This window comes from Hyaena hyaena, unplaced genomic scaffold (genome assembly GCF_003009895.1).
Source record: "Hyaena hyaena isolate Hyena2069 unplaced genomic scaffold, ASM300989v1 scaffold_256, whole genome shotgun sequence".
Taxonomy (NCBI): domain Eukaryota; kingdom Metazoa; phylum Chordata; class Mammalia; order Carnivora; family Hyaenidae; genus Hyaena; species Hyaena hyaena.
Window position 1 is genome coordinate 1,096,593 of NW_024080885.1, and position 26,041 is coordinate 1,122,633.

Sequence of the window (26,041 nt, forward strand, 5' to 3'; positions counted from 1 at the left end):
TTGCACATATCAATAGTCTGTTCCTTTTTATTACTAAATAATATTCCATTCTATGGATGTACCACAGTATATTTATCCATTCACCCAATGAAAAAGATTTGGGTGGTTTCCAGGTTTTGGCCATCACAAATATAGTTGCCATAAACATTCATGTACAGATTTCTGTGTGAACATCAGTTTATCATTTCTCTAAAATGGGTACCCGGGAGTGTGATTGCTGCATTGTAAGGTAAGTGAATGTTTAACTTTATGTGAAACTACCAAACTCTTTTCCAGAGGGACTGTACTACTTTCCCACCAGCAATGTATGAGTGATCCAATTTCTCTGCATCCTTGCCAGAACTTGGAATTGTCAGTACTTTTTATTTGAGCCGCTCTGATAGATGCGGTGTGGTATCTTTCTGTGGCTTTAATCTGCATGTCCCTAGTCACTAATGATGTTGAAAATCTGTTCATATGCTTATTTATATGCTTATTTCCCTACCACAAATCCTCTTTGGTGAAGTGTCTGCATGAGTCCTTTGCCCCTTTTTAGCTGGATTGTTTGTTTCCTTCCTACTGAGTTCAGAAAGTTCTTTATATTCTGAATACTAGCCCTTTGATGAAAATGTGTTTTGCAAATATTTCCTGCCAATCTGTGGTTTGTCTTTTGTACTGTCTTAACTGTCTTTCACAGAACAAATGGTTTTAATTTCGGTGAAATCTAGGTTGTGGATACTTTTTAATGGATTGTTCTTTCAGTGTCTTGTCAAAAATCCCTTCACCTGGCCCTGGGTCATGAAGATGTTCTCTTACATCTTCTCTTACAAGAATTATAGTATTACATTTTACACCTGAGTGTATGATCCATTTTGAGACTGTTCTCAAGTTTTTGTATAAAAATGCGAGATTTAGGTCAAGATTCAATTATTTGCTTAAGAATATCCAGTTGTCCCAACACCACTTGTTGCTAAGGCTAATTTTCCTCCATTGAGTTGCCTTGAAACCTTTGTCAAAAAAAATCAGTTATCCCCACGTGTGTGGGTCTACTTCTATGCTTCACTCAGCAGCACAAAATTATTAATGATATTCTTTCATTATCTTTTTAGGATACAATCTGGAGTATGGTTTTCTTTTTCATTCCTTACATGTATAATTTGTATCTTTTCTTTTTTTCCCTTGATAATTCTAGCTAGGGATATATCAATTTCATTAATCATTTTAAGAAAATAAACTTTAAATTTTTTTATCTCTATTGTTTGTTTTGTAGTTCATCAGTTTGACTTTCTAATTATTTTCTTTTTAGCTTATGTTGGGTTTTATTTGTTCTTTTTTTCTATCTTCTTTTGTTGAAAGCTTAGAGCAGTGCTTTTCAACTTTTCTTCTTTAGGAATGTAAGTATTTAAAATATTAAATGTCCTAGGTGAAGGGGATTAAAAGTACACTTATCATGATGAACACTGACTAATGTATGGAACTGTCGAATTGTAGCATCACTCTATTGTACCCCTGAAACTAATATAACACCATTATGTTAACTACACTGGTATTAAAATAAAATAAAATAAAATAAAATAAAATAAAATAAAATAAAATAAAATGATGTAAAATTTCCCTCTATGTACTATTTTAGCTACATCTCATGTCTACGTTTATTTTTATATACTGTAATAAAAGCCACGTGAGTGTGCTTTCTCAAAATATCTTATTGTACTATACTCCTCTTTTCTTATGATGATGTGAGATGATAAAATGTCTACATGATGAGATGAAGCAAGGGGAACGGAGTAGGCATGGTGACCTAGCATTAGTTAACAATATGCCAGAAGGAGAGCCATCCGCCTACAGACTGCAGTTGACCACAGGCAACTGAAACCACAGAAAGAAAAACTGTGGTTAAGAGGAGACTATTGTGTTTTCAAGTTAAATGCTTAAATTCCAAATATTTGAGAGTTTCTAGAGATATGTTTTTGCAGCTGACCTTCAGAATTCATTTTACTTTGGTCAGAGAATAAATTCTGTATCATTTCAGTCCTTTTAAACGTATCAAGAATTTTTTGTGTCCAAGCAGACTGCGCATGCGTGTGAAAGCTGCGTCTACACTGTGAGGTTTGCCTGGAGCTGCGGCTTCAGGTTTGGGTACAGGCAGCAGGTGCCTGGGGAGCACTGTGTCTTTGCTGCACAGAAGTAGGTGGCTGAGTCTCCGGGCTGGGAAGCCTTGATGTGCAATGAAAATTGTTTGGCACTTTGATTGAGGGAAACTGTGAATCTTCCTTCTTCCTTTGTAGGGTTACCCGAGAACACGGCTAGCAATAATGCAGGCCCTTGACCAGCGTATTGCCGGTACCATAGGAAGTAGTCAAATGCACTGTTCTCGTAAGTGCAGTTCAGAATAGAGAAATCTCCTTCCTGGGCTATCAGAGATGGAGGGCCCTGTTTCACCTGCTGCTGGCCACTCTTCGTCGTCTCTTGACCACTCACCCCTGCTTAAAAAGATAACAAAGAGTCATTAGGTCCCCACATTTATATTTCCCTCTTAAAGTTTCAACGTGCATGAGGTTGCCTGTATCCCGATTTCCTCATCCCCCCAAATCAAAGACATATCCTGGCATTTCTCATCTGCAACTCACAGCCTAGTTGAAGCCATAGAATTAAAGTCGATGTTCTCAGGATCTTGTCCATTCCTCCTGACACCAAAGCTCGGTGACAACTCATTTGGTCCTCTGTTCTTCCTAGCTTCCTGGAACTCTAACTTAAAATTCGCACCTGCCTTTACTTCCTTCAACAGGCCACACCCCTTCACAAGCGCTTTCACTTAAAGTTATTTTTTTGTCAAAGGAAGCACTTACTCATTTTGCCCTAATTTAGAATCACTGAAAGTCTCTTCCCTGGGAATCAAAAATGTCCTCCTTACACATGAATGAGTTTAGAATTTCTCTCCTCCAAAGCCCCTCTTCCTTTTCCTCATACTTCCTAGTTCAAAATCATATACTAGGTCAGCTTTATATGTCAATAAAGATTAGAGTTAAGATGGACTCCTGTGAAGCCACAAGATTAGCATGTATAGGGGCATTTCTTTTTTTTATTACAAATACTAATTAATGTCTATTAAAGACACACAAAAGGCATAATATCTCATTACAAGGTAGGGTAATGAAGCAGAACATAGAAAATACATGGTCTCTTTCCCCTTCGGGAACTTTAATTTTATTACAATCTTTTAGCTGTGTCGATATTTTATATAGTCCTAAAAATTATAGAAAATAATAAAGTCAGTTTTGATTTCTTTATATTTCTTCTAAAATATAAATTGGGTAAATTAAATATTTCTAAGAATATACCTGGGGAAAAGAAATTGGGGAGTACCAGAATTATCTGTTCTGCAAGACCTTTGATCTCCAAATGGGTATAAAAGAATAGAAAGAGTCTGTAGATTCCAGAAGATACAGAGCCTTGACCATCCAGTAATGTGGCATTTTTGGTAGCGCTCATTCTGAGTTTGAACAAACATTTAACTTTTTCATCACAAGTTGTCTTAATGGATAAAATAGGAAAATATGAAGAATCAGTTTGGCTTTAGATGTTAACACAGCAGGGCAGCAGAGACAGAAATTCAGGACACATTCCAAAGCAGCCCTAAAAACAAGAATGATGGTCATTATAAACAATAGAAATTAGAAGAAATAAGGGGCACATAATTTTTCTGAAGCACAGAGAAAATTCTGTTGTATCTGTATTTGTGTTATAAATCTAATAAAAGGAAAATACATCAGAGTTCAACAGGAGCCAATGATGAGTCCCCATTCCTCATTCCCCAATTTCATTCTACTCCAGTGCTCAAAGAGATTTCTTATTGTTTGTTGCATTTCTGATGTGCTTTTTCCTTTTTCATTTATTCATTCATTAATGCATATCTTCAATATATATTAATTGAGGGCTTACTAAATGAGCCACCCTTGGCATGAAAGAGACATAGTCCCAATCTTCAGTCAACCTAGTCAAAACTCAAGTATAGCCAAATAAAGCCTACAAAAGATAACTGTGTTTTCAGTGTGATGAAAAAAAGAGTAATAAACTCTGCTTCTAGATCCACATGGAGAAGGGTTCTGATGGAGGAGATGCTTGAACTAGGGCTTACATCATCAGTAGACTTCCCAGTGAACATATAATGGGATAAGAAAATTCTAGGCACACATTAACTCAGGGATTGGAGGTTGGCTGTGTATAGGGGTAAACAATATAAATTCATATCAAAGAAGCTAATGTGGCCCTGACCTTGAAGGACAAAGTATCTTAATCAAAAAAGTGTTGTTTTTCTGGGCCCCTGGGTGGCTCAGTCTGTTAAGCATCTGATTCATGATTTTGGCTCAGGTCATGATCTCACAGTTTATGAGATCGAGCCCCACTTTGGCATCTGCGCTGACAGCACAGAGCCTGCCTGGGATTCTCTCTCTCCTCTCTCTGCCTCTCCCCCTGCTTTCTCTTTCTCAAAATAAATGAAGAAACTTAAAAAAAAAACGTTGCTTTTCAAAGTCATATATTTCAAACTATTAGATTAGAATAAACACAGATATCATTTAAGTAGAGAGATGGATAGGTAGATAGTTACATGCACATATACATATAGATGATTAACAGATAAAAATTGAAATGAAGTAAGAGATAATAGCTGATTAAATTTTTAAGGATTAGTTCTGGCTAGTTGATAAATTTGTGTAGGTGACACAAATGTCAATCTTCTTTGAAGCAGCACTGCCTCTTGGTGGTCATATAGAAAAGTTACACTGAATAAATTTCCAGAGCTTCTAAAAAGTTTGTGTCCAGAAATCCTTGGATCAATCAGAGCTCACAAGTAAGTGGCTTAGTCTTCTTGAGGGTTTGAATGGATGAGATTTTACCCCTGTTGAGTTCCCCTTTGAAACTTCAGCTGCTCTTTACTGAAATGTATGTCAGATGGATCTAGAGGTCATGGTTGTGATGAGGGACCTACCAAGAGAAAACAGGGGTCCTGAAATATTCTTGGTGGAATGTCATCTGCCTTATGGTCTTTTCAGATGCAGAAGTTGGCCTTCTGCCTGAGTCACTGTGTGGGCTGTCTTTCCTCCCATAACCTCAACATCGGATCAGGGAGAGTCCTTTATATTGAATGGAACACCTCTAAAGACAATTGTTCTACATCTTTGCCAAAATATGACATAGTCATCTTTTTTATTTTTTCAGCTAACATAATGGAGATGTAGTGATCTCGTTGTGGTATTACCTTGTCTTTCTCTGATGATCTGATGACTAAGGATGTAGAAAGTTTGGCAAACTTTTCCAATAAAGGATCGAATATTTTTGGCTTTGCAGGCCATTTGGTCTCTGTTGCAACTACTCAACTCTGCCATTGTAGCATGAAAAAAGCCACTGATAATACATAAATAAATGAGCTTTGCTATGTTCCAATAATACTTTATTTACAAAAATAGGTGGCCGGCTGGATTTGGTTTGTGGGCCATATTTTGTTGACCTCTAATGTAGAGCATCTTTTTAATGTATTTATAGGTCATTCGTGCATCTTTTATTAAAAGCCTGCTCAACTATTTTGCCCATTCTTAAACTGGGTAATTTATCTTCTATTGAGATTTGTTTTTAATGGCATGTTCGTGATTCAGTGAAGAATCTTATTGCTATGCGGACACAATCACCCATAACTACAGAGTCCACAACTGCTTTGAAAAATCTGACTTTGGAACCAGTGACTTAGCAGATGTCCAGGGCAGTAATCATCAGGACTCGGACTAGAATGAATTGCAAAGAGAAGTTCGTTTTCCCATAATCATAAATGTTAATGATTTTGTAAGTTCTGATATCATGTCAAATGATGGGGAAAAATAAGGCAAGCTGAGGTCAAAGCACAGCTAGTATGCATCCCTAGCCCCACCCCCTCCCCAAGGGTATTCCTCAGGCACTCCTGGCTGCCCAAAAACAAAGGAAAGGAAACAAAACAAATGGTTAACTGATAGAGATCCCAGAATGTGAGTCCCCATCAGTTTACAAATGTCTTAGTAAATTCTAAGAAAAAGGCAATCCTATCAATAGCCTAATCTCCAGGAACTTGTAGACCCAGTTTCCTGGGACCCCAACATCACCCTCCCCTCCGCAGTGATGTGGGGAACAAAAGCAAGAAGGAAATGGCCAGTAAAGTTAAATTTCTTTATAACTTGTAGCCCACTGACAAATACTTAAGGCAGATGAAGAGTAGAACATTTCTCCAGGAACCTCCTACCATCCTAATGTTAATGACTTACTAGAGGGAAAAGAGCCTGAGCTTGACAACAGCAAGGCCTCAGGTATCTTAAAGTCCTCTTCAGCATATCAAAGTCCTTCTGGAGGCCTCTCTTTTGCATGTACCTCCCCCAACTCCATAGTATATAACCAGGCACTTTTCACAACCCCCCTGCAGCTCATTCTGCCCACGGGTCTTGTCCCCAGTGCTTTAATAAAATCACCTTTTTGCACCAAAGCCATCTTCAAGAATTCTTCCATGGTTGCTGGGGTGCCTGGGTAGCTCAGCTGGTTAAGTGTCTGACTTCAGCTCAGCTCAGCTCATGATCTCACGGTCCGTGAGTTCAAGCACAGCATCGGGCTATGTGCGACAGCTCAGAGCCTGGAGCCTGCTTCGGATCTGTGTCTCTACACACACACTCTCTCTCTCTCTGCCCCTCACTCACTCGTGCTCTGTCTCTCAAAAATAAATAAATGTTTAAGAATTTTTCCTTGGTTGTCAGCTCTGAACCCCACCCCCATCCCCCCAAAACCTCATCAGGTGCAGCCAAGAACACAGGGCGCCTTCTTCCTCCAGCTTCTGGTATGAGGTTACCACACTTCCCTGGGAGAGGCTAACTGCCTCTTATCTCCTTCAGCCTTTTTTTCTAGAAACTTCATTGCCAGCAAGAGAAGCCACAGAGTCTACAGCTACTGCCCAGCCTGTGGTAGGGTCCCCTCCCTAAGGAAAGAAAAAAAAAACATCTCAAGGCAACCTTGCTATTCGCGTATGTGACAACATCCCTCACAACCTTGTAACATGAGACCACTTAATCAGACAGCATGTTTGCATGTTACCATATATGAGAGACAAAGAAGTAAAATATATATTTAAAAAAAACCATGCCACATGGTGTTCGGGGCTCAGTTCTTTGGATACAAACCCAACTGAGCGATGCCGGCTGGAATAAAGTTGCTTCCTGGAAAGAAAAGCTTTGGTGTCATGACTCTCTGTGCAAGAATCCTGCTACAACCCCACTCACAAGGCAGCAAAGCTCTACCCCAGGCATGACAGACCGAGATGCTCACCCCAGCTCCCTCATAGAGTGGTGGTTCCACCCTGGGAAAGGCAAGCCAGGACCAGAGACTGCTGTCCCCACCCTCACACTGTTCCTAAAGCAACATGGCACTCAAGAAACACAGGCCACTGTCCTTTCTCACAGCCCCAGAGTAGTGACACAGAGGTTATGCACAGGAAGAGAAGCAGGTATAAGAACAGAGCTCTCCCCCAGAGAAGACTTTATCTGGAACAGAGAATTGGGAAGTTCGAGTTTAAGAGTTGAGAACAGTGGAGATTTTGGTCAGAGGCAACTAATAGAAGGCAGGTTGCTGGAGTCCTGCTTCGGCCGGGTCCAGGGGTCCCTGAAGGATGGACAGTGTTGGCGAGAGAGAGTGAGAGAGCCATGAGAATCTTTCTGATCACCAGGCAGGCATCTCTGCTCTGACTGAGGCTCAACTTTATTTTATAATTAAATGTTTGGAGGATGGCACAGAAGTGTCATTTGCCTTAGACAATGATTTCTGATGACAAATTTCTTTGAATTTGTAAGAACTTCCCAGAACATAGATTTGTAGAAGACTCATGCATAACTTTCACCAACAGTGATTGAGGTAGGTGATTTAGATGCTTATCCTATGGGGAAAGAAGGTATCTTTAAGCATACAAGACAATGTTTTTAGCATAAAAAAGGCAAAGTTAGTTCTTTGAGAGCAGGGGTCTATAGACTGTTTGCCTAAGGGGAAATATTAAGAAAAACAGGTTTTTCAGGAAACACAATGTTTGCTCCCATAATCACAAAAGAAGTTCCTCCATAGGTTCCTTCACAGGGTGCAATCAGCATATCAAGGCCAGAATAAGTCACTCTGAATACCAATCAACAAGATGCCTGGGGAGGGGGTTGGTGCTCAACAAAAATAAATGAGTGGGGGTGGATACTGGTCACCATCTGACGGTAAGAGTCCGTGCAACTTACCTTAACCTCACAAGTTTTTTCTCAACTTATGACTTCAGAAACGGCTACCAACAGCAGGTAGCTCAAGGACAGCAATACGCTAAATCCTAAAGTAGCTAGGAATTTGACAGAGAAAACAGGAAAAAGAGCTGGGAAGCATCCTCCAGAGGTCAGAGTAAGCTGCAATGATAAATCTCAAAGACTACCTCTGTACGGGGGCTTGGGGCAATGTATGCCCACTGGGGCATTGTTGAAAACAAAAGAAGAATCAGCCAGCACTTAATTAAGGCTATTTGGCTAGATGTGCTACAGAGGGGCAGAGAGCTTACTACAGATCTGGGGAAAAGTCTGCCAAAGAGAACCTTGCTAAAACCACTGTTACACCAGGATGCCGGGGAACATACCCAAGACTGTGTCTTCTTAGGATCAATGTCAGAAGCCACACACCATGGAGAAAATTGGCTTAATTGAAAGAGTCATGTCACCATACCAATAAACAAGCAAACAACAACAACAACAGCAAGCCCGAAAAGGGATGGGGAATGGACACCCAGTGTTGCTATAAATATGCGGTTACCTCCAACCATATCTAGGTCCTAATGCCTGGTATTTGAATACATGAATGAATATGGCAAAAGGGGCTTTGGATATTTGATTAATGTAAGCATCTTGATAGGAATTACCCTGGGGTATCTGAGTAGGCCCTAAATACAATTACAAGTGTCTTTAGAAGAGTGATAAGGAGATTCGACTTCAGAAGAGGAAGGAGATGTGGTGGTGATGAGGGAGCATAAGGCAAGCTGAGGGCAAAGTACAGGCTAACAGCACCTATCCCTGTTACGGAATCTGGTCTGGATCATCCGGCAGCAGGAACCAAGCGGCGCTCAGAGATTTCTGAAGGCAGGAGGTTTACTTTACACCGGTGAGCTCAGAGGACATCACTCTCTAGAGGTCTGAGTCCCAAGCATAAGCAGAGGGAACAATTTATGGTCTGTTACTTGCACATTCCTCATTAGGGTGCGCGACAATGAGGGTGGGAAGAAGAACTTGGAAGGGGAGTCTTCGGTCAGGGACAGGAATTTCCCTATCAGTCCTGTTGGCCATCTTTTAACAGATTTTTCCCTGTCACCCCCACCTCCTGCCGCTACCCGGTGGGATATGTGTGATATTCCTTGGACACTCTTGACTGCCCAAGAACAGGGGAAAGGAAAGAAAGCAAATGGTTGACTGATAGAGATCACAGTCATACAGGACAGGAGTCTCCTTCAGTTTATGGATAACTTAGTAAACTGCAAGTAAAAGGCAATCTTCCCCACAGCCTACACTCCAGAATCCTATAGACTCCATTTCCTGGAGCCCTAATATCACCCTCATCAAAATGTAAGGGCGTTTAAGTGTTTATGTGGGAAACAAAGGCAAATGGAAAATTAAATTCCCTTGCTGCCTACAGCCATTGACGAGTCCTTGAAACAGACCTTCACAGAGTGACCTTCCTCTAGGAGCTCAGCTGCCTCGATAATGACGCTTTGCTGGGGGCAAAATGAATCTTGGCTTAACATTATCCTGACCGTCTCCAAGATCTTGTGAGTCTCCTTAAACACATAAAGATTCCTTTGCAAACTTCCTTCATCTTTAACCCCCAAGTATATGCTGGCAATTATACTCCAAGCTTATGCCCTCTGATATACATCTGAAGGGTCTCATGACTAAGGTTTTACTAAACAGTAATAAATGGCATTCTCCTAACAGCAGCCAGCCCCTCAAGGTCTTGGAAACCTTGCTTCCAAATTCCTTAGAGACGTACGCTGTCCCTAATCCCCTCCCAACCTGAGGGTATATAATCAGTCACTCTTCACAACCCCAGTGCAGCTCCTTGTGCCCACCAGTCCTGTCCCCGGGCTTTAATAAAATCACCTTTCTGCACCAAAGACATCTTCAAGAATTCTTTCTTTGCCATCAGTTCCAAACCCCACGATCACTCCAAAACCCCATCAGCGGTAGAAACGAGAGTCTGGAATCATTCAAGAAAGGGTCATGGGCCAGGAAATTCAGGTAGTCTCAGAAGCTAGAACAGGATTCTCTCTAGAGTCTCTAGAAGGGCTCACTCCTGCTGAGACCTTGACTAGACAGAGAAACTGATTTCAGACTTCTTGCAGCCAAAACTGTAAAATAATAGATTTGTTTTGTGTTCAATGACCAAGTTCACATATGAACATTCAGAAAAAAATTTTTTTGTTTGCTTTGCCTGATTAGTAGTGATGTGGTTTAAAGTAGGGGTCGGGAGCCAATGGCCAAGAAATAACTCTTGAGACGTTTTCAGTGCAAAAAAAAAAAAGAAAAGGTATTTTATTATGGCATGGGGACAGGACTTGTGGGCAGAAAGAGTGGCCAGGCGTTGTGAGCCGTGACTGATTATATAGGATTTTCTGTCCTATGGAGGGAAAGATGGTGTTAGGGCTCCAGGAAATTGAGTCTACCGGGTTTCTGGAGGTTGTTTTTTTTCTTGTAAATCATTAACACAGATGCAAATTGATAGAAACCTGTCCTGCATGACTGTGATCTCTATCAGTTAACCATTTGTTTCCTTTCCTTTCCTTTGTTTTTGGGCAGCCAGGAGGGCCTGAGGAACAGCACACATATCTCACCTGGGGGCGGGGAGGGGTCGCAGGCTGTTAGTTTGCCCTTTGCCCCCAGCTTGCCTTTTGCTACCTCATCAGGATGGGATGCAACTATTTGTAATTGTCTATTGAGACACGTTGTGCTGAGGCGGACCTGCACACTCTCGAGACACCCAGCTAAGTGGGATCCTTGTCTAACAACATTTTATTGGAGTGATTTCTTTTTCCTTTTCATTCCTATCTCTTTTTGCCCTCCCGGAGTCCAGGATATTGTGGCTTAAATATTTATTTTAAGTCTGTCTTCTAATTACCTACTGATGTTCCAAGTTAAAGGTTTTAGTGCAGAAAAAAGACTTTGTCCCAGGTTGAGAAGGGACGATAAAGACCAAAGTCTCAAATCTGGAGGACCAAAAAGTGTCTGTGGTTTGAACTCTATCGATATAGTCAGGAATATTAAGCCATGCAAATGCCCTGTGGTAGCTTCTGGAACTGATTGCAGCTGGAGGAGGAGCCAAGTCCTGCTGAGGGTTTGCGAACAGGCTGAAGGTGCCCGGGGAGCACTGTGGGTTCCGCCGCGGCACAGAAATAAATGGCTGAGTCTGTGGTCCGGGAAGAGGAAATGTACAGCGAGCTGTGGCGATCCTTTGCGACTGTCGTAGAGCTTAATCTTCCGTTCTGCTTTGTCCCAGAAGGAATGTAAAACAAGTGGGTGAAGTGGCCCCCAGGATTTTGGCGAAACCACTGCACCCTGTTCACAGAGGTGGAAAAATTACACTGCAGTGTGGAACTGGCTCCCTCTCGGAGACTCAGGTCTGGGGGGCTCTGCTTCACCTCCAACCCTGTCACACCTGATGAGAAACAGAGACACGGTCACAGATTATGGTCACTGCAACCCTTGCAAAACCCAGAAAATGCTCCCGCAGGTGATAGGAACAGAAAGCCTGCCTGTCTTGTGACCTCCCCCACTCCTCCCTCAACAACACTGCAGCTGCTAAATCCTTTCAGATGCCCACGTGGGACAATCCCAACTCACAGCAAACCTGGGTGCACAGAAGTCCCAGCACAGTGACCAGTAGCCTCTTCAGGACGCTTTGCCCTGTCGAGCAGGACATTTTCGCCATAAGATTAAATTTAACTAAACCTGGGGCATGAGTGTCACTGCCTGGATCTGGAACTTTTCCTGCTTCTGCGACCAATCAGCCTCAGCCAACAAACCCTGCTGGGGCCCAGACGCTCCACAACCGGAAGCGGAAGCCCCGCCCTCTGGCCTCAACCCCACCGAGAATGGGCTGCGGGAGGGTGGGGGGGGGGGGGNTGAGTTCAAGCACAGCATCGGGCTATGTGCGACAGCTCAGAGCCTGGAGCCTGCTTCGGATCTGTGTCTCTACACACACACTCTCTCTCTCTCTGCCCCTCACTCACTCGTGCTCTGTCTCTCAAAAATAAATAAATGTTTAAGAATTTTTCCTTGGTTGTCAGCTCTGAACCCCACCCCCATCCCCCCAAAACCTCATCAGGTGCAGCCAAGAACACAGGGCGCCTTCTTCCTCCAGCTTCTGGTATGAGGTTACCACACTTCCCTGGGAGAGGCTAACTGCCTCTTATCTCCTTCAGCCTTTTTTTCTAGAAACTTCATTGCCAGCAAGAGAAGCCACAGAGTCTACAGCTACTGCCCAGCCTGTGGTAGGGTCCCCTCCCTAAGGAAAGAAAAAAAAAACATCTCAAGGCAACCTTGCTATTCGCGTATGTGACAACATCCCTCACAACCTTGTAACATGAGACCACTTAATCAGACAGCATGTTTGCATGTTACCATATATGAGAGACAAAGAAGTAAAATATATATTTAAAAAAAACCATGCCACATGGTGTTCGGGGCTCAGTTCTTTGGATACAAACCCAACTGAGCGATGCCGGCTGGAATAAAGTTGCTTCCTGGAAAGAAAAGCTTTGGTGTCATGACTCTCTGTGCAAGAATCCTGCTACAACCCCACTCACAAGGCAGCAAAGCTCTACCCCAGGCATGACAGACCGAGATGCTCACCCCAGCTCCCTCATAGAGTGGTGGTTCCACCCTGGGAAAGGCAAGCCAGGACCAGAGACTGCTGTCCCCACCCTCACACTGTTCCTAAAGCAACATGGCACTCAAGAAACACAGGCCACTGTCCTTTCTCACAGCCCCAGAGTAGTGACACAGAGGTTATGCACAGGAAGAGAAGCAGGTATAAGAACAGAGCTCTCCCCCAGAGAAGACTTTATCTGGAACAGAGAATTGGGAAGTTCGAGTTTAAGAGTTGAGAACAGTGGAGATTTTGGTCAGAGGCAACTAATAGAAGGCAGGTTGCTGGAGTCCTGCTTCGGCCGGGTCCAGGGGTCCCTGAAGGATGGACAGTGTTGGCGAGAGAGAGTGAGAGAGCCATGAGAATCTTTCTGATCACCAGGCAGGCATCTCTGCTCTGACTGAGGCTCAACTTTATTTTATAATTAAATGTTTGGAGGATGGCACAGAAGTGTCATTTGCCTTAGACAATGATTTCTGATGACAAATTTCTTTGAATTTGTAAGAACTTCCCAGAACATAGATTTGTAGAAGACTCATGCATAACTTTCACCAACAGTGATTGAGGTAGGTGATTTAGATGCTTATCCTATGGGGAAAGAAGGTATCTTTAAGCATACAAGACAATGTTTTTAGCATAAAAAAGGCAAAGTTAGTTCTTTGAGAGCAGGGGTCTATAGACTGTTTGCCTAAGGGGAAATATTAAGAAAAACAGGTTTTTCAGGAAACACAATGTTTGCTCCCATAATCACAAAAGAAGTTCCTCCATAGGTTCCTTCACAGGGTGCAATCAGCATATCAAGGCCAGAATAAGTCACTCTGAATACCAATCAACAAGATGCCTGGGGAGGGGGTTGGTGCTCAACAAAAATAAATGAGTGGGGGTGGATACTGGTCACCATCTGACGGTAAGAGTCCGTGCAACTTACCTTAACCTCACAAGTTTTTTCTCAACTTATGACTTCAGAAACGGCTACCAACAGCAGGTAGCTCAAGGACAGCAATACGCTAAATCCTAAAGTAGCTAGGAATTTGACAGAGAAAACAGGAAAAAGAGCTGGGAAGCATCCTCCAGAGGTCAGAGTAAGCTGCAATGATAAATCTCAAAGACTACCTCTGTACGGGGGCTTGGGGCAATGTATGCCCACTGGGGCATTGTTGAAAACAAAAGAAGAATCAGCCAGCACTTAATTAAGGCTATTTGGCTAGATGTGCTACAGAGGGGCAGAGAGCTTACTACAGATCTGGGGAAAAGTCTGCCAAAGAGAACCTTGCTAAAACCACTGTTACACCAGGATGCCGGGGAACATACCCAAGACTGTGTCTTCTTAGGATCAATGTCAGAAGCCACACACCATGGAGAAAATTGGCTTAATTGAAAGAGTCATGTCACCATACCAATAAACAAGCAAACAACAACAACAACAGCAAGCCCGAAAAGGGATGGGGAATGGACACCCAGTGTTGCTATAAATATGCGGTTACCTCCAACCATATCTAGGTCCTAATGCCTGGTATTTGAATACATGAATGAATATGGCAAAAGGGGCTTTGGATATTTGATTAATGTAAGCATCTTGATAGGAATTACCCTGGGGTATCTGAGTAGGCCCTAAATACAATTACAAGTGTCTTTAGAAGAGTGATAAGGAGATTCGACTTCAGAAGAGGAAGGAGATGTGGTGGTGATGAGGGAGCATAAGGCAAGCTGAGGGCAAAGTACAGGCTAACAGCACCTATCCCTGTTACGGAATCTGGTCTGGATCATCCGGCAGCAGGAACCAAGCGGCGCTCAGAGATTTCTGAAGGCAGGAGGTTTACTTTACACCGGTGAGCTCAGAGGACATCACTCTCTAGAGGTCTGAGTCCCAAGCATAAGCAGAGGGAACAATTTATGGTCTGTTACTTGCACATTCCTCATTAGGGTGCGCGACAATGAGGGTGGGAAGAAGAACTTGGAAGGGGAGTCTTCGGTCAGGGACAGGAATTTCCCTATCAGTCCTGTTGGCCATCTTTTAACAGATTTTTCCCTGTCACCCCCACCTCCTGCCGCTACCCGGTGGGATATGTGTGATATTCCTTGGACACTCTTGACTGCCCAAGAACAGGGGAAAGGAAAGAAAGCAAATGGTTGACTGATAGAGATCACAGTCATACAGGACAGGAGTCTCCTTCAGTTTATGGATAACTTAGTAAACTGCAAGTAAAAGGCAATCTTCCCCACAGCCTACACTCCAGAATCCTATAGACTCCATTTCCTGGAGCCCTAATATCACCCTCATCAAAATGTAAGGGCGTTTAAGTGTTTATGTGGGAAACAAAGGCAAATGGAAAATTAAATTCCCTTGCTGCCTACAGCCATTGACGAGTCCTTGAAACAGACCTTCACAGAGTGACCTTCCTCTAGGAGCTCAGCTGCCTCGATAATGACGCTTTGCTGGGGGCAAAATGAATCTTGGCTTAACATTATCCTGACCGTCTCCAAGATCTTGTGAGTCTCCTTAAACACATAAAGATTCCTTTGCAAACTTCCTTCATCTTTAACCCCCAAGTATATGCTGGCAATTATACTCCAAGCTTATGCCCTCTGATATACATCTGAAGGGTCTCATGACTAAGGTTTTACTAAACAGTAATAAATGGCATTCTCCTAACAGCAGCCAGCCCCTCAAGGTCTTGGAAACCTTGCTTCCAAATTCCTTAGAGACGTACGCTGTCCCTAATCCCCTCCCAACCTGAGGGTATATAATCAGTCACTCTTCACAACCCCAGTGCAGCTCCTTGTGCCCACCAGTCCTGTCCCCGGGCTTTAATAAAATCACCTTTCTGCACCAAAGACATCTTCAAGAATTCTTTCTTTGCCATCAGTTCCAAACCCCACGATCACTCCAAAACCCCATCAGCGGTAGAAACGAGAGTCTGGAATCATTCAAGAAAGGGTCATGGGCCAGGAAATTCAGGTAGTCTCAGAAGCTAGAACAGGATTCTCTCTAGAGTCTCTAGAAGGGCTCACTCCTGCTGAGACCTTGACTAGACAGAGAAACTGATTTCAGACTTCTTGCAGCCAAAACTGTAAAATAATAGATTTGTTTTGTGTTCAATGACCAAGTTCACATATGAACATTCAGAAAAAAATTTTTTTGTTTGCTTTGCCTGATTAGTAGTGATGTGGTTTAAAGTAGGGGTCGGGAGCCAATGGCCAAGAAATAACTCTTGAGACGTTTTCAGTGCAAAAAAAAAAAAGAAAAGGTATTTTATTATGGCATGGGGACAGGACTTGTGGGCAGAAAGAGTGGCCAGGCGTTGTGAGCCGTGACTGATTATATAGGATTTTCTGTCCTATGGAGGGAAAGATGGTGTTAGGGCTCCAGGAAATTGAGTCTACCGGGTTTCTGGAGGTTGTTTTTTTTCTTGTAAATCATTAACACAGATGCAAATTGATAGAAACCTGTCCTGCATGACTGTGATCTCTATCAGTTAACCATTTGTTTCCTTTCCTTTCCTTTGTTTTTGGGCAGCCAGGAGGGCCTGAGGAACAGCACACATATCTCACCTGGGGGCGGGGAGGGGTCGCAGGCTGTTAGTTTGCCCTTTGCCCCCAGCTTGCCTTTTGCTACCTCATCAGGATGGGATGCAACTATTTGTAATTGTCTATTGAGACACGTTGTGCTGAGGCGGACCTGCACACTCTCGAGACACCCAGCTAAGTGGGATCCTTGTCTAACAACATTTTATTGGAGTGATTTCTTTTTCCTTTTCATTCCTATCTCTTTTTGCCCTCCCGGAGTCCAGGATATTGTGGCTTAAATATTTATTTTAAGTCTGTCTTCTAATTACCTACTGATGTTCCAAGTTAAAGGTTTTAGTGCAGAAAAAAGACTTTGTCCCAGGTTGAGAAGGGACGATAAAGACCAAAGTCTCAAATCTGGAGGACCAAAAAGTGTCTGTGGTTTGAACTCTATCGATATAGTCAGGAATATTAAGCCATGCAAATGCCCTGTGGTAGCTTCTGGAACTGATTGCAGCTGGAGGAGGAGCCAAGTCCTGCTGAGGGTTTGCGAACAGGCTGAAGGTGCCCGGGGAGCACTGTGGGTTCCGCCGCGGCACAGAAATAAATGGCTGAGTCTGTGGTCCGGGAAGAGGAAATGTACAGCGAGCTGTGGCGATCCTTTGCGACTGTCGTAGAGCTTAATCTTCCGTTCTGCTTTGTCCCAGAAGGAATGTAAAACAAGTGGGTGAAGTGGCCCCCAGGATTTTGGCGAAACCACTGCACCCTGTTCACAGAGGTGGAAAAATTACACTGCAGTGTGGAACTGGCTCCCTCTCGGAGACTCAGGTCTGGGGGGCTCTGCTTCACCTCCAACCCTGTCACACCTGATGAGAAACAGAGACACGGTCACAGATTATGGTCACTGCAACCCTTGCAAAACCCAGAAAATGCTCCCGCAGGTGATAGGAACAGAAAGCCTGCCTGTCTTGTGACCTCCCCCACTCCTCCCTCAACAACACTGCAGCTGCTAAATCCTTTCAGATGCCCACGTGGGACAATCCCAACTCACAGCAAACCTGGGTGCACAGAAGTCCCAGCACAGTGACCAGTAGCCTCTTCAGGACGCTTTGCCCTGTCGAGCAGGACATTTTCGCCATAAGATTAAATTTAACTAAACCTGGGGCATGAGTGTCACTGCCTGGATCTGGAACTTTTCCTGCTTCTGCGACCAATCAGCCTCAGCCAACAAACCCTGCTGGGGCCCAGACGCTCCACAACCGGAAGCGGAAGCCCCGCCCTCTGGCCTCAACCCCACCGAGAATGGGGGGGGGGGGGGGGGGGGGGGGGGAGTACGACCGAAGGCATTATTCTGATAGCCCAGGGACATTTGCTGAGAATCCTAAAAGTTCAAGTGTGGGAGAGGGAAAGGGAGCCCCCCCCCTTCCCTGGGGAGGGAACCAGGCTTCTTCTAAGCTAATGGAAGACAATCATAGAGAGAATTTCCATATTCTAAAATCTGAAAAACAGGTGAATATTCTAACAAGATATTTACTCACCTATGAATTAATTATATGAGAGTCATTCCAGCCATGCCAAATAATAAGAACGTAAATGTTATATATTATATATTTAATGAATTCCTATCATTGGGATATATGAAATATTTATGGCTTGGAATAACTAAGACTTCTGGTAAATATTGTTATGGGAACTGAACCTAATGAGACTGTAAATTGGGAGGAAAAACTAGGATCAATTTGGACATTATTTCTACATATTAACTTTGCTGCATAATACTTTGTTTTTCTAATTCTTGGCTGTAAAGTTTCCCGTGGTTCACACTTACAGTTCAGTGAATCCTTTTTCTAATTTCTCTATCTTCCTTTTTCCCTTCCATCTTCTCCTCTCATTGCACTTCTACTTCCTACTTCTTTTCTCCTTTTTTCCCTTAGCTTCTCTGTCTTCCCTCCTTTTGGTTTTCTAGTTGCAGGAAAGAAACAGAAAGAATATTAAGGAAAAGGTGGTATACAATGATTTAGAAATAATTTTGGACCTGTAAACAGAAGTCCTATTTCCCCAGATACAGAAAATCCTTAGGTAGTAAAAATGAAACAAATTAGAAAAATCTGGAATTCTTCCTCTTCCATTTCGCTTTCTGTGACTCTGATCTGGAAGTCTTTTCTAATAAAGGCACATGAAGATCATAATGATGTAAATACAGATAAAGGCATTACAGCTAGAAACGTCTAGTACTTGAATCAGGGAATAGGGCAAAGCGACTAATTGAAAAGCATATTCAGTAAGAAGCATGTTTCTTAAATGCTGATAATGATTTTGTTTTTCCTCACACCCAATTATTCCCCCCTCTTTACTGTTTATTACTATCCCCCATTTGCACACTCAGACAATTTCTCAAAGTCTTTCAACAACTACTACCAACTAGGTTGCTCAGGATAGTCCTGGTTTAAGAAAGACCTATAGTACCTCCTGACGGACCAGAACCTTAAGAAAGGAACACCTCTTACTCAGCAGATAAACGTAGCTCAGCCCAGCTGTCCTTGTCCGGCGCTGTCCCTGTGTATTGATTTGAAGCTACAGAAGTATCCACAGGATGGAGAGTATCATGGATTGGACCATGAGTCCCCCTAGCCCTCAGTGCTTTTTATGAAAATAAATATTTTCATGTAATATAATTTTGGGTAAGGATATGAAAACAATCTATTTAATTCTTAGCTATGAATTATTGTTTTTAAATTTTTCTGGTATTTATTTTTGAGAGAGAGAGAGGGAGACAGAATGTAGGTGGGGGAGGGGCAGAGAGAGAGGGAGACATAGAATCCAAAGCAGACTCCAGGCCCTAGGCTCTGAGCTGTCAGCACAGAGCCTGACGTGGGACTTGAACTCACAGACCATGAGATCATGATCTGAGCCAAAGTCAGATGCTTAACTGACTGAGCCACCCAGGCACCTCTTAGCTATGAGCTTATTAAAAAATGAGACCTGCAGTGTGATTCAATACAGGTTAGCTCATATATTTAAGAGTGTTCTAGATCTGGGAAAATAAAAAAATGAATTAGACACTAGATTCTCCTTCAGAGAGCTTATGATAATATTGGGGGAGGCAAACATCTTTCTAAATGTAATCAAAACCTAGAGAATGCAGCAATGAAAGCATGCCATAAATATTACCTGAACACCAAGACAGCAACAAGTACTTTAAGCCTCTATCATAGGAGGCAGTTCAGTGAAGAATGTGATACTGTTTGCCTTCTATGCAGGTGACAAGAGTAGACAGTAACAAAAGCAAAAATGGGGGATCTTTGAAAGGTGACCCATTATATTAATTTTTTAAAGTTTATTTATTTTGAGAGAGAGAGAGAGAGAGCGCGTGCGCACATGAGCGGGGGAAGGGCAGAGCGACAGAGAATCCCACGCTGTCAGCACAGAGCCTGACACAGGGCTCGAACTCAGAAAACTGTGAGATCATGATTTGAGCTGAAACCAAGAGTTGGATGCTTAACCCACTGAGCTACCCGGGCACCCCAAGGGACCCATTATTTTAAATACAAAGAATAGAGAAGATGAGCAAGTATATGGACAGGACCACTGATCACACACACACACACACACACACACACACACACATCAAAGAATTTGTTTCTGTCACTCGGATCTGGGCACAGTCTGTAACCTTAAGTAACTACTAATACCTTCTAGGCTCAAGGAAAAGGCTTATTCACATACCTTAAGGGTTGCCTCTTAAATTGCATTTCAATATCGGAAAAATTTGTGGGCTGTGCTGTGCAGACATTGATTTGGAATTTGGGAGGATTTAAGGGAAAAGGAAAGAAAAATCAACTCACTAACCCAGTCTTTCCTTTCAGATGGCATGGCTGCAATAGATTCTTGCATTATGAGATCTTATTTCTTGAGAATGCTAAGGATCTATTTTCTTTCTTACTTGTATACACATCTGTGGTCCTAAAGGGTATCAGTATGGTGTTCATAACAGTTGCTCATGATGGTTGGAACACTTTGCATGATTTAACAATACTGCTTTAAAACCATATGTATTTATTCTAGACTGAACCTGCATAAAAAGTGGTGCTATTTACTTTAGCAACTAGATGGACTTTGAAACTAAAATTGGCTCACTGTATTTTTATTTAAAAAATCTGTAACTAAGCTTAAAATTATTTATTTATTCATTTATTTATTTATTTATTTATTTATTTTTGAGAAAGAGAGAGAGAAGGTACACACCAGTGGGGGAGGGGCAGAAAGAGAGAGGGGGAGACAGAATCTGAAGCAGGCTTCAGGCTCTGAGTTGTCAGCACAGAGCCTGACACAGATCTCGAGCTCATGACCCCTGAGTTCATCACCTGAGGCAAAGTCAGAGAAGTCAGACGCTTTACCAGCTGAGCCACCCAGGGGCCCCTAAGGTTAAAATTTTTAAATAAAATTTCAGCTTTAGGCACATTTTACTAAAACTGTTGATTATTCTTTTTTATGTTTTGCTTTTTAGCTTTAGTTGATTAAAGGAAAATAACTTCCTGAAAACACATGAATAAATTTTAGTTTGTGCTCTTGTCTCAGGCTCTATAAATAACAAGAGTCTTCTGCAGATGGATTTACAGTTTCAAGGAATGGAAAATGGAGGCCTCCATAGTTTTACTGAAATCAAGTAATCCTCAGACATTGAATATCTGATGAATTGTTCAAGAATATTGCAAATTTTTATCAACGGCACGGTGAGAAAAAAATGTAGGAAAAGAAGATGATTAAGGATTCACTTATTGTTATGGTCCATTCAACAGGTATGAGAGAAATTGAATTAGAGGAGAGAAAAAGGGAGGCAGTAACCTGGGTGTGCAAATCAAGAAAGGCTGCTCACTCACAGGACAAACAAGTCCAAGATTTCACATGAACTTCATCATGACACGTGTTTGACTGAGAGTGTCTGTTACCAAGGACCAGTGGATACGAAAAGCCCTTTTCCCTTCATTCTATATTGTCTTTCAAAGGTTACCAACAATATCCTTAAAATGCCAGCTCCAATTAAGTCCATTCTTAAATATTGTAGTCAAAGTGCTGATGTTCTTTAAGGAAAGATGCCTCTTAGGATACTAGTAAAATTATCTGGAGATAATACAGTTTGACATAAGCAATTACTCTGGGTTTTCGGTAGAACAATTCTCTGATTTGCCTTATGCCAACTCAGATGGCCAACCCCAGACCATCTAAGCCCATCACTATTTCAAATGACATGAGAGAAATAATTTCCTCCAGCTTGTTGGAAACCAAACCCTACAGCTTCATTTCCTCTAGAATCCTGACTCTAGAGGACAAAAATGCTGCACTTCAAAAAACAGGAGTCTCGCCTTTGCAAAATGGATAAAATACATAAATCAAAGGAAAACTATCTAGGAGCACCTGGGTGGCTCAGTCGGTTAAGAATCCAACTTTGGCTCAGGTCATGATCACCGTTTGTGAGTTCGAGCCCTGAATTTCAGGCTCTGCACTGACAGCACGCAGCCCACTTCAGATCCTCGGTCTCCCTCTCTCTTTGCTCCTCCTTTGCTTGTTCTCTCTCTCTCTCTCTCTCTCTCTCTCGCTCTCACTCTCTCGCTCTCTCGCTCTCAAAAGTAAATAAACATTAAAAGAAGGGAAAATATCTAAGATGTCCATAGAAACCACACTTCCCAGGATTCTGTATTATCTCTATTATCTTGTCTTCACAGAGCATGTCAACTTCCTGAAAATAGCTTGCGCTGAGACCTTGAGTCCTTTAAGTTACAATGTCTCAGAAGGTTTGTGCTCAGCTCCCCCTGCAGTCCCAGGCACTGTGTCACTCACAGCACAGAAGTACTTGGCCGCATCGTTCCATTGGACTGCGGGTTTCTCCAGGTGGAAGGACTTTTCAGATTTCTTAAATTTAGCTTCAAAACCTTTGATGCCTTGAACCATGGCATCTGATGACCCTGCAGAGTGCTTGAGGAGGAGCTGGAGTCCTTGGTTGGGGTGCTGCACGTACCAGAAGAGATAAGTCATTCCTGTAGAGGAATAGTTGCACCTCAGCTCCAGGCGGTCTCCTTCGGAGACAGTGAGGTGGACGTCAGGCTGGGTCAGGGACTGGGCTCCGGTTCCTCCTGAAACATCAATGCTGAGTCAGTGAACTACACTAAAGCAAAAGGCCTATATTCAGAGTCAAACCAGAACAATGTTTTTTGTGTGGACAAGGGAGTTCAATGGAATGTTACTCACTCAGGAACAGAAGCATCCCAAGCGTCAAGATGAACACCAAGGTCATGGCTGAGCAGGGAAGAACCAGAGAGTGCCTTTCTGGGAAATTCTTCACACACAAATAAATAAAAATCTGATGACTGCGGGGGGACTTGAATCCAGATTGCTCTGAGGTTGAGGAGGAATGATAGGAGATTTAGATTCTTTCTTCTTAGGGACTGTTAGGAAGAGATGCTCTCTGGACAAAACCGTCTGCCCCTGGTGTCTGAGATTCTTTACATGTCACTGTCTAAAAACTGCTGTCAGAACACCTTTTTAACTGTAGGGACAGAAGGGTTTTTTTGAGCTTATTCCGATCTTTTACAGAAAAGGCATTTCCAATTTAGGCAACAGTGCCCTCTAGGGGCCAAACAGAGCTAAGGAGACAGTCACTTTTTTTGGTGAACCTTCCCCACCTGTTCCTGACTGTCTATGGGTGAATTTCAAAGCATTATGATTGGTACAGAGATTTATGTTTTATAGGGCCTGAAACATGTAAAATGGGGGCTTTTTTATAAAAGAATAGAAAATTTTGAATAAAAAATTGGATACAAAATAATTTTTTAGAATGAGAAAGAAAATTACAACAAATTTTACTAAACAAATGCCACACACATCATAAAATCTAGGAAACTGCATATTTTATTCTTTATTTCCCTGATACATTTATTTAATACTTTTTGTTCCTTTGTCTTTTGATGCCATAGTTTTTAGTTGTTTCTTCACTGACAATAAATGTGTAATACTTCCTATATAGTAAACATAAAGATAATTCAGTTTTTACTCCCAGCATGGTTGATCGCACACACACAAAATTTTAATTCACGGTGCATTGTGATAATGCTACATACATACATTTTTAGGATTAGAGCCAAATTTTGTAAAACCTCTATTAAGTCACTATGTGCTGTAAGATTTCATCACATTTCCAGTTTTCTCCTGCTATAACAAACCCTAAATGTTATGAATTGATGATACTAGCCAACCAGTATATTAAGTCTGTGTTACTTTTCTATTGCTACATACCAAATTACCATGAGCTCTGTGATTTAGAACAACACCCATTTATATTCTCACGTTTTCTGTACATCAGATGTCTGGGCACAGTTAAGCAAGATCTCACAGTCTACAATCAAGAAGTCAACCAAGACTGCTGTCTTGTCTGAGGTGAGGCGTCCTCTTCCAAGCTCAAGTTTTTGGCAGAATTCATTTTCTTATAGTTGTAGAACTCTTAGCAGCTTGCTTCTTCAAGCCTAGAGGGAGAATCTCTCTGATTCCCAGAAAATCTAACCCTTCTTGTATAGGGCCCACCTGATTGTATCAGGCCCACCAAGGATAGTCTCTCTTTTGATGAACTCAACATTAAACTGATTAAGGGCTTTAATTACACCTACAAAATCTCTTTACCTTTGCCATTAATATAACTTAGTCGTATAAGTGACATCGGTCATAGTCTAGGTCCTGCCTGCACTCAAGGGGAGGAGATTATACAGGGTATATACACCAGAGGGCAGAAATCTTAGGCACCATCTTAGAATTTGCCTACCACAGTTGTTAATGTCTTCATCTTACTGGCATATTATGAGTTATGCATTATCTCCATAAAGGTAAAATATTTGGGACCAATCAGCAAGAAGTTAATAAAACTGGCAAGGCCACTTCACACTGAAGGAAAACAGAAGCAAAGGCATTCACCACAAAGGTAAGGAATTAAGTTTATATAGAATGGAGTGCATAGATATGGTAACAGTAGGCAGTAAGACTATAAAAGTGGATTGCAAACAGCCAGGAAGATGGGATATAGTTTTAAATACCAGAAAGCTGCCAATAGTAGACCATCAGGCCTTTAAGGAAACAAAGACTTGTTAATGGACCATTAGCAAAGTCTTATGTCTTGCCTGAGTAGTCAGGCTGCCGGAATGAGAATTGAAGCCATAGGAGCAGATGGGATTTCCAAACTACAGCTCACACATTGAGAAGAAAAGAGGGCCCTACAACAGGAGGAATGCTTGCCATGTGGAATAATCAAAGAATAGTATAAAAGGGCACTGCAGAAGATCTCCCAGATCTCAAATTTTTATTTTTAATTTTTATTTATTTACTTAGTTTTTAAATGTTTATTACTTTTGAGAGAGAGAGAGATGGGAGCAGGGGGGCGGCCAGAGAGAGGGTGAGACACAGAATCTAAAGAAGGCTCCAGGCTCTGAGCTGTCAGCACTGAGCCTGATGCAGGGCTCAGCCTCACGAACTGCGTGATCATGACCTGAGCTGAAGTCAGACGCTTAACCAACTGAGCCACCCAGTTGCCCCTAGATCTTGAATTTTTAAATGGGAGTGCAGAGGGCCAGAGAGAGAAAGGTTTCAAAAAAGGAATGCGTGAATGAGTGTCACCACTGCAGAAAGTGGTTGCTCTAAATGTGATCTGTAGGGGAAGTAGCATCTGCTTCACCGGGGCTATTCTGAAATGCGTGATCTCAGACACTACCCAAACTTCCTAAGTCAGAATCTGCATATTAATAAGATTCATGTGCACATTAAAATTTGAGAAGCACTCTCCTAGTGTTTCAATGAAACTTAAAAATATCTTTTGGATTTAATGATGAAGAGGTCATTGATGACTTCTTAGAAAACAGATTTTAAAAAGGGTTGGGACATAGGAGGATTAGGAGGAACTTAACGGAGGACTGTGGGGGAGAAGAAGGGGAGAAATAGGGAGAGAGAGGAAAGGAGGCAAACCATGAGAGACTCTTGAATGTTGAGAACAAACTGAGGACTGATGGGTATGGGAGTGGGAGGGGAAGGGGGGAGATGGGCATGGAGAGGGGCACTTGTGGGGATGAGCACTGGGTGTTATATGGAAACCAACTTGACAATAAACTATTTTTAAATAAATAAATAAATAAAATAAAAAAATAAGAAGGGTTGGGACAAAAACCAAGAAGCATGGGGATGTGGAGTGAAAGACGGGTGACAAAGTGAAAGCAGTTATGATTGAGGCTACAGTAAAGGAACACAGAGCCAAGAAATGGACTGGTGGCAGGAGAGGCATGTATGGGCTTGGGGGGAGTGTTAGATTATTTTTTAAGATGAGAAAACTTAAATACTTTAAATGATGAAAAGGAACCGCTGGCAATAAATAAATAAATAAATAAATAAATAAATAAATAAATAAAGGATTATGGAGTTTGGGTAATCAGTAGGCTGAGGTGCCAGAAAAGTGAGACAGAATGGTATGGATGCAGAGTTTGGGCACAGGATACTGTTTAAAAGTAGGAAGGATGCCTTTTACATGTTTACAGAAAGTAAGGTAAATTATGTGTATAAAAGCAGCAAAGTTTTAGTTGGGATGCAGAAA

At 42.2% G+C, this 26,041-nt stretch overlaps 2 gene segments (V, D, J or C); both read right to left on the reverse strand.

The window, feature by feature from the left end:
• Positions 1-26,041, reverse strand: part of LOC120240454 — a 499,568-nt gene that overhangs the window by 428,057 nt on the left and 45,470 nt on the right.
• Positions 17,000-22,921, reverse strand: LOC120240470. The segment is given in 3 exon segments: positions 17,000-17,288; positions 22,261-22,553; positions 22,669-22,921. Coding segments are annotated over 3 exon segments (345 nt in total).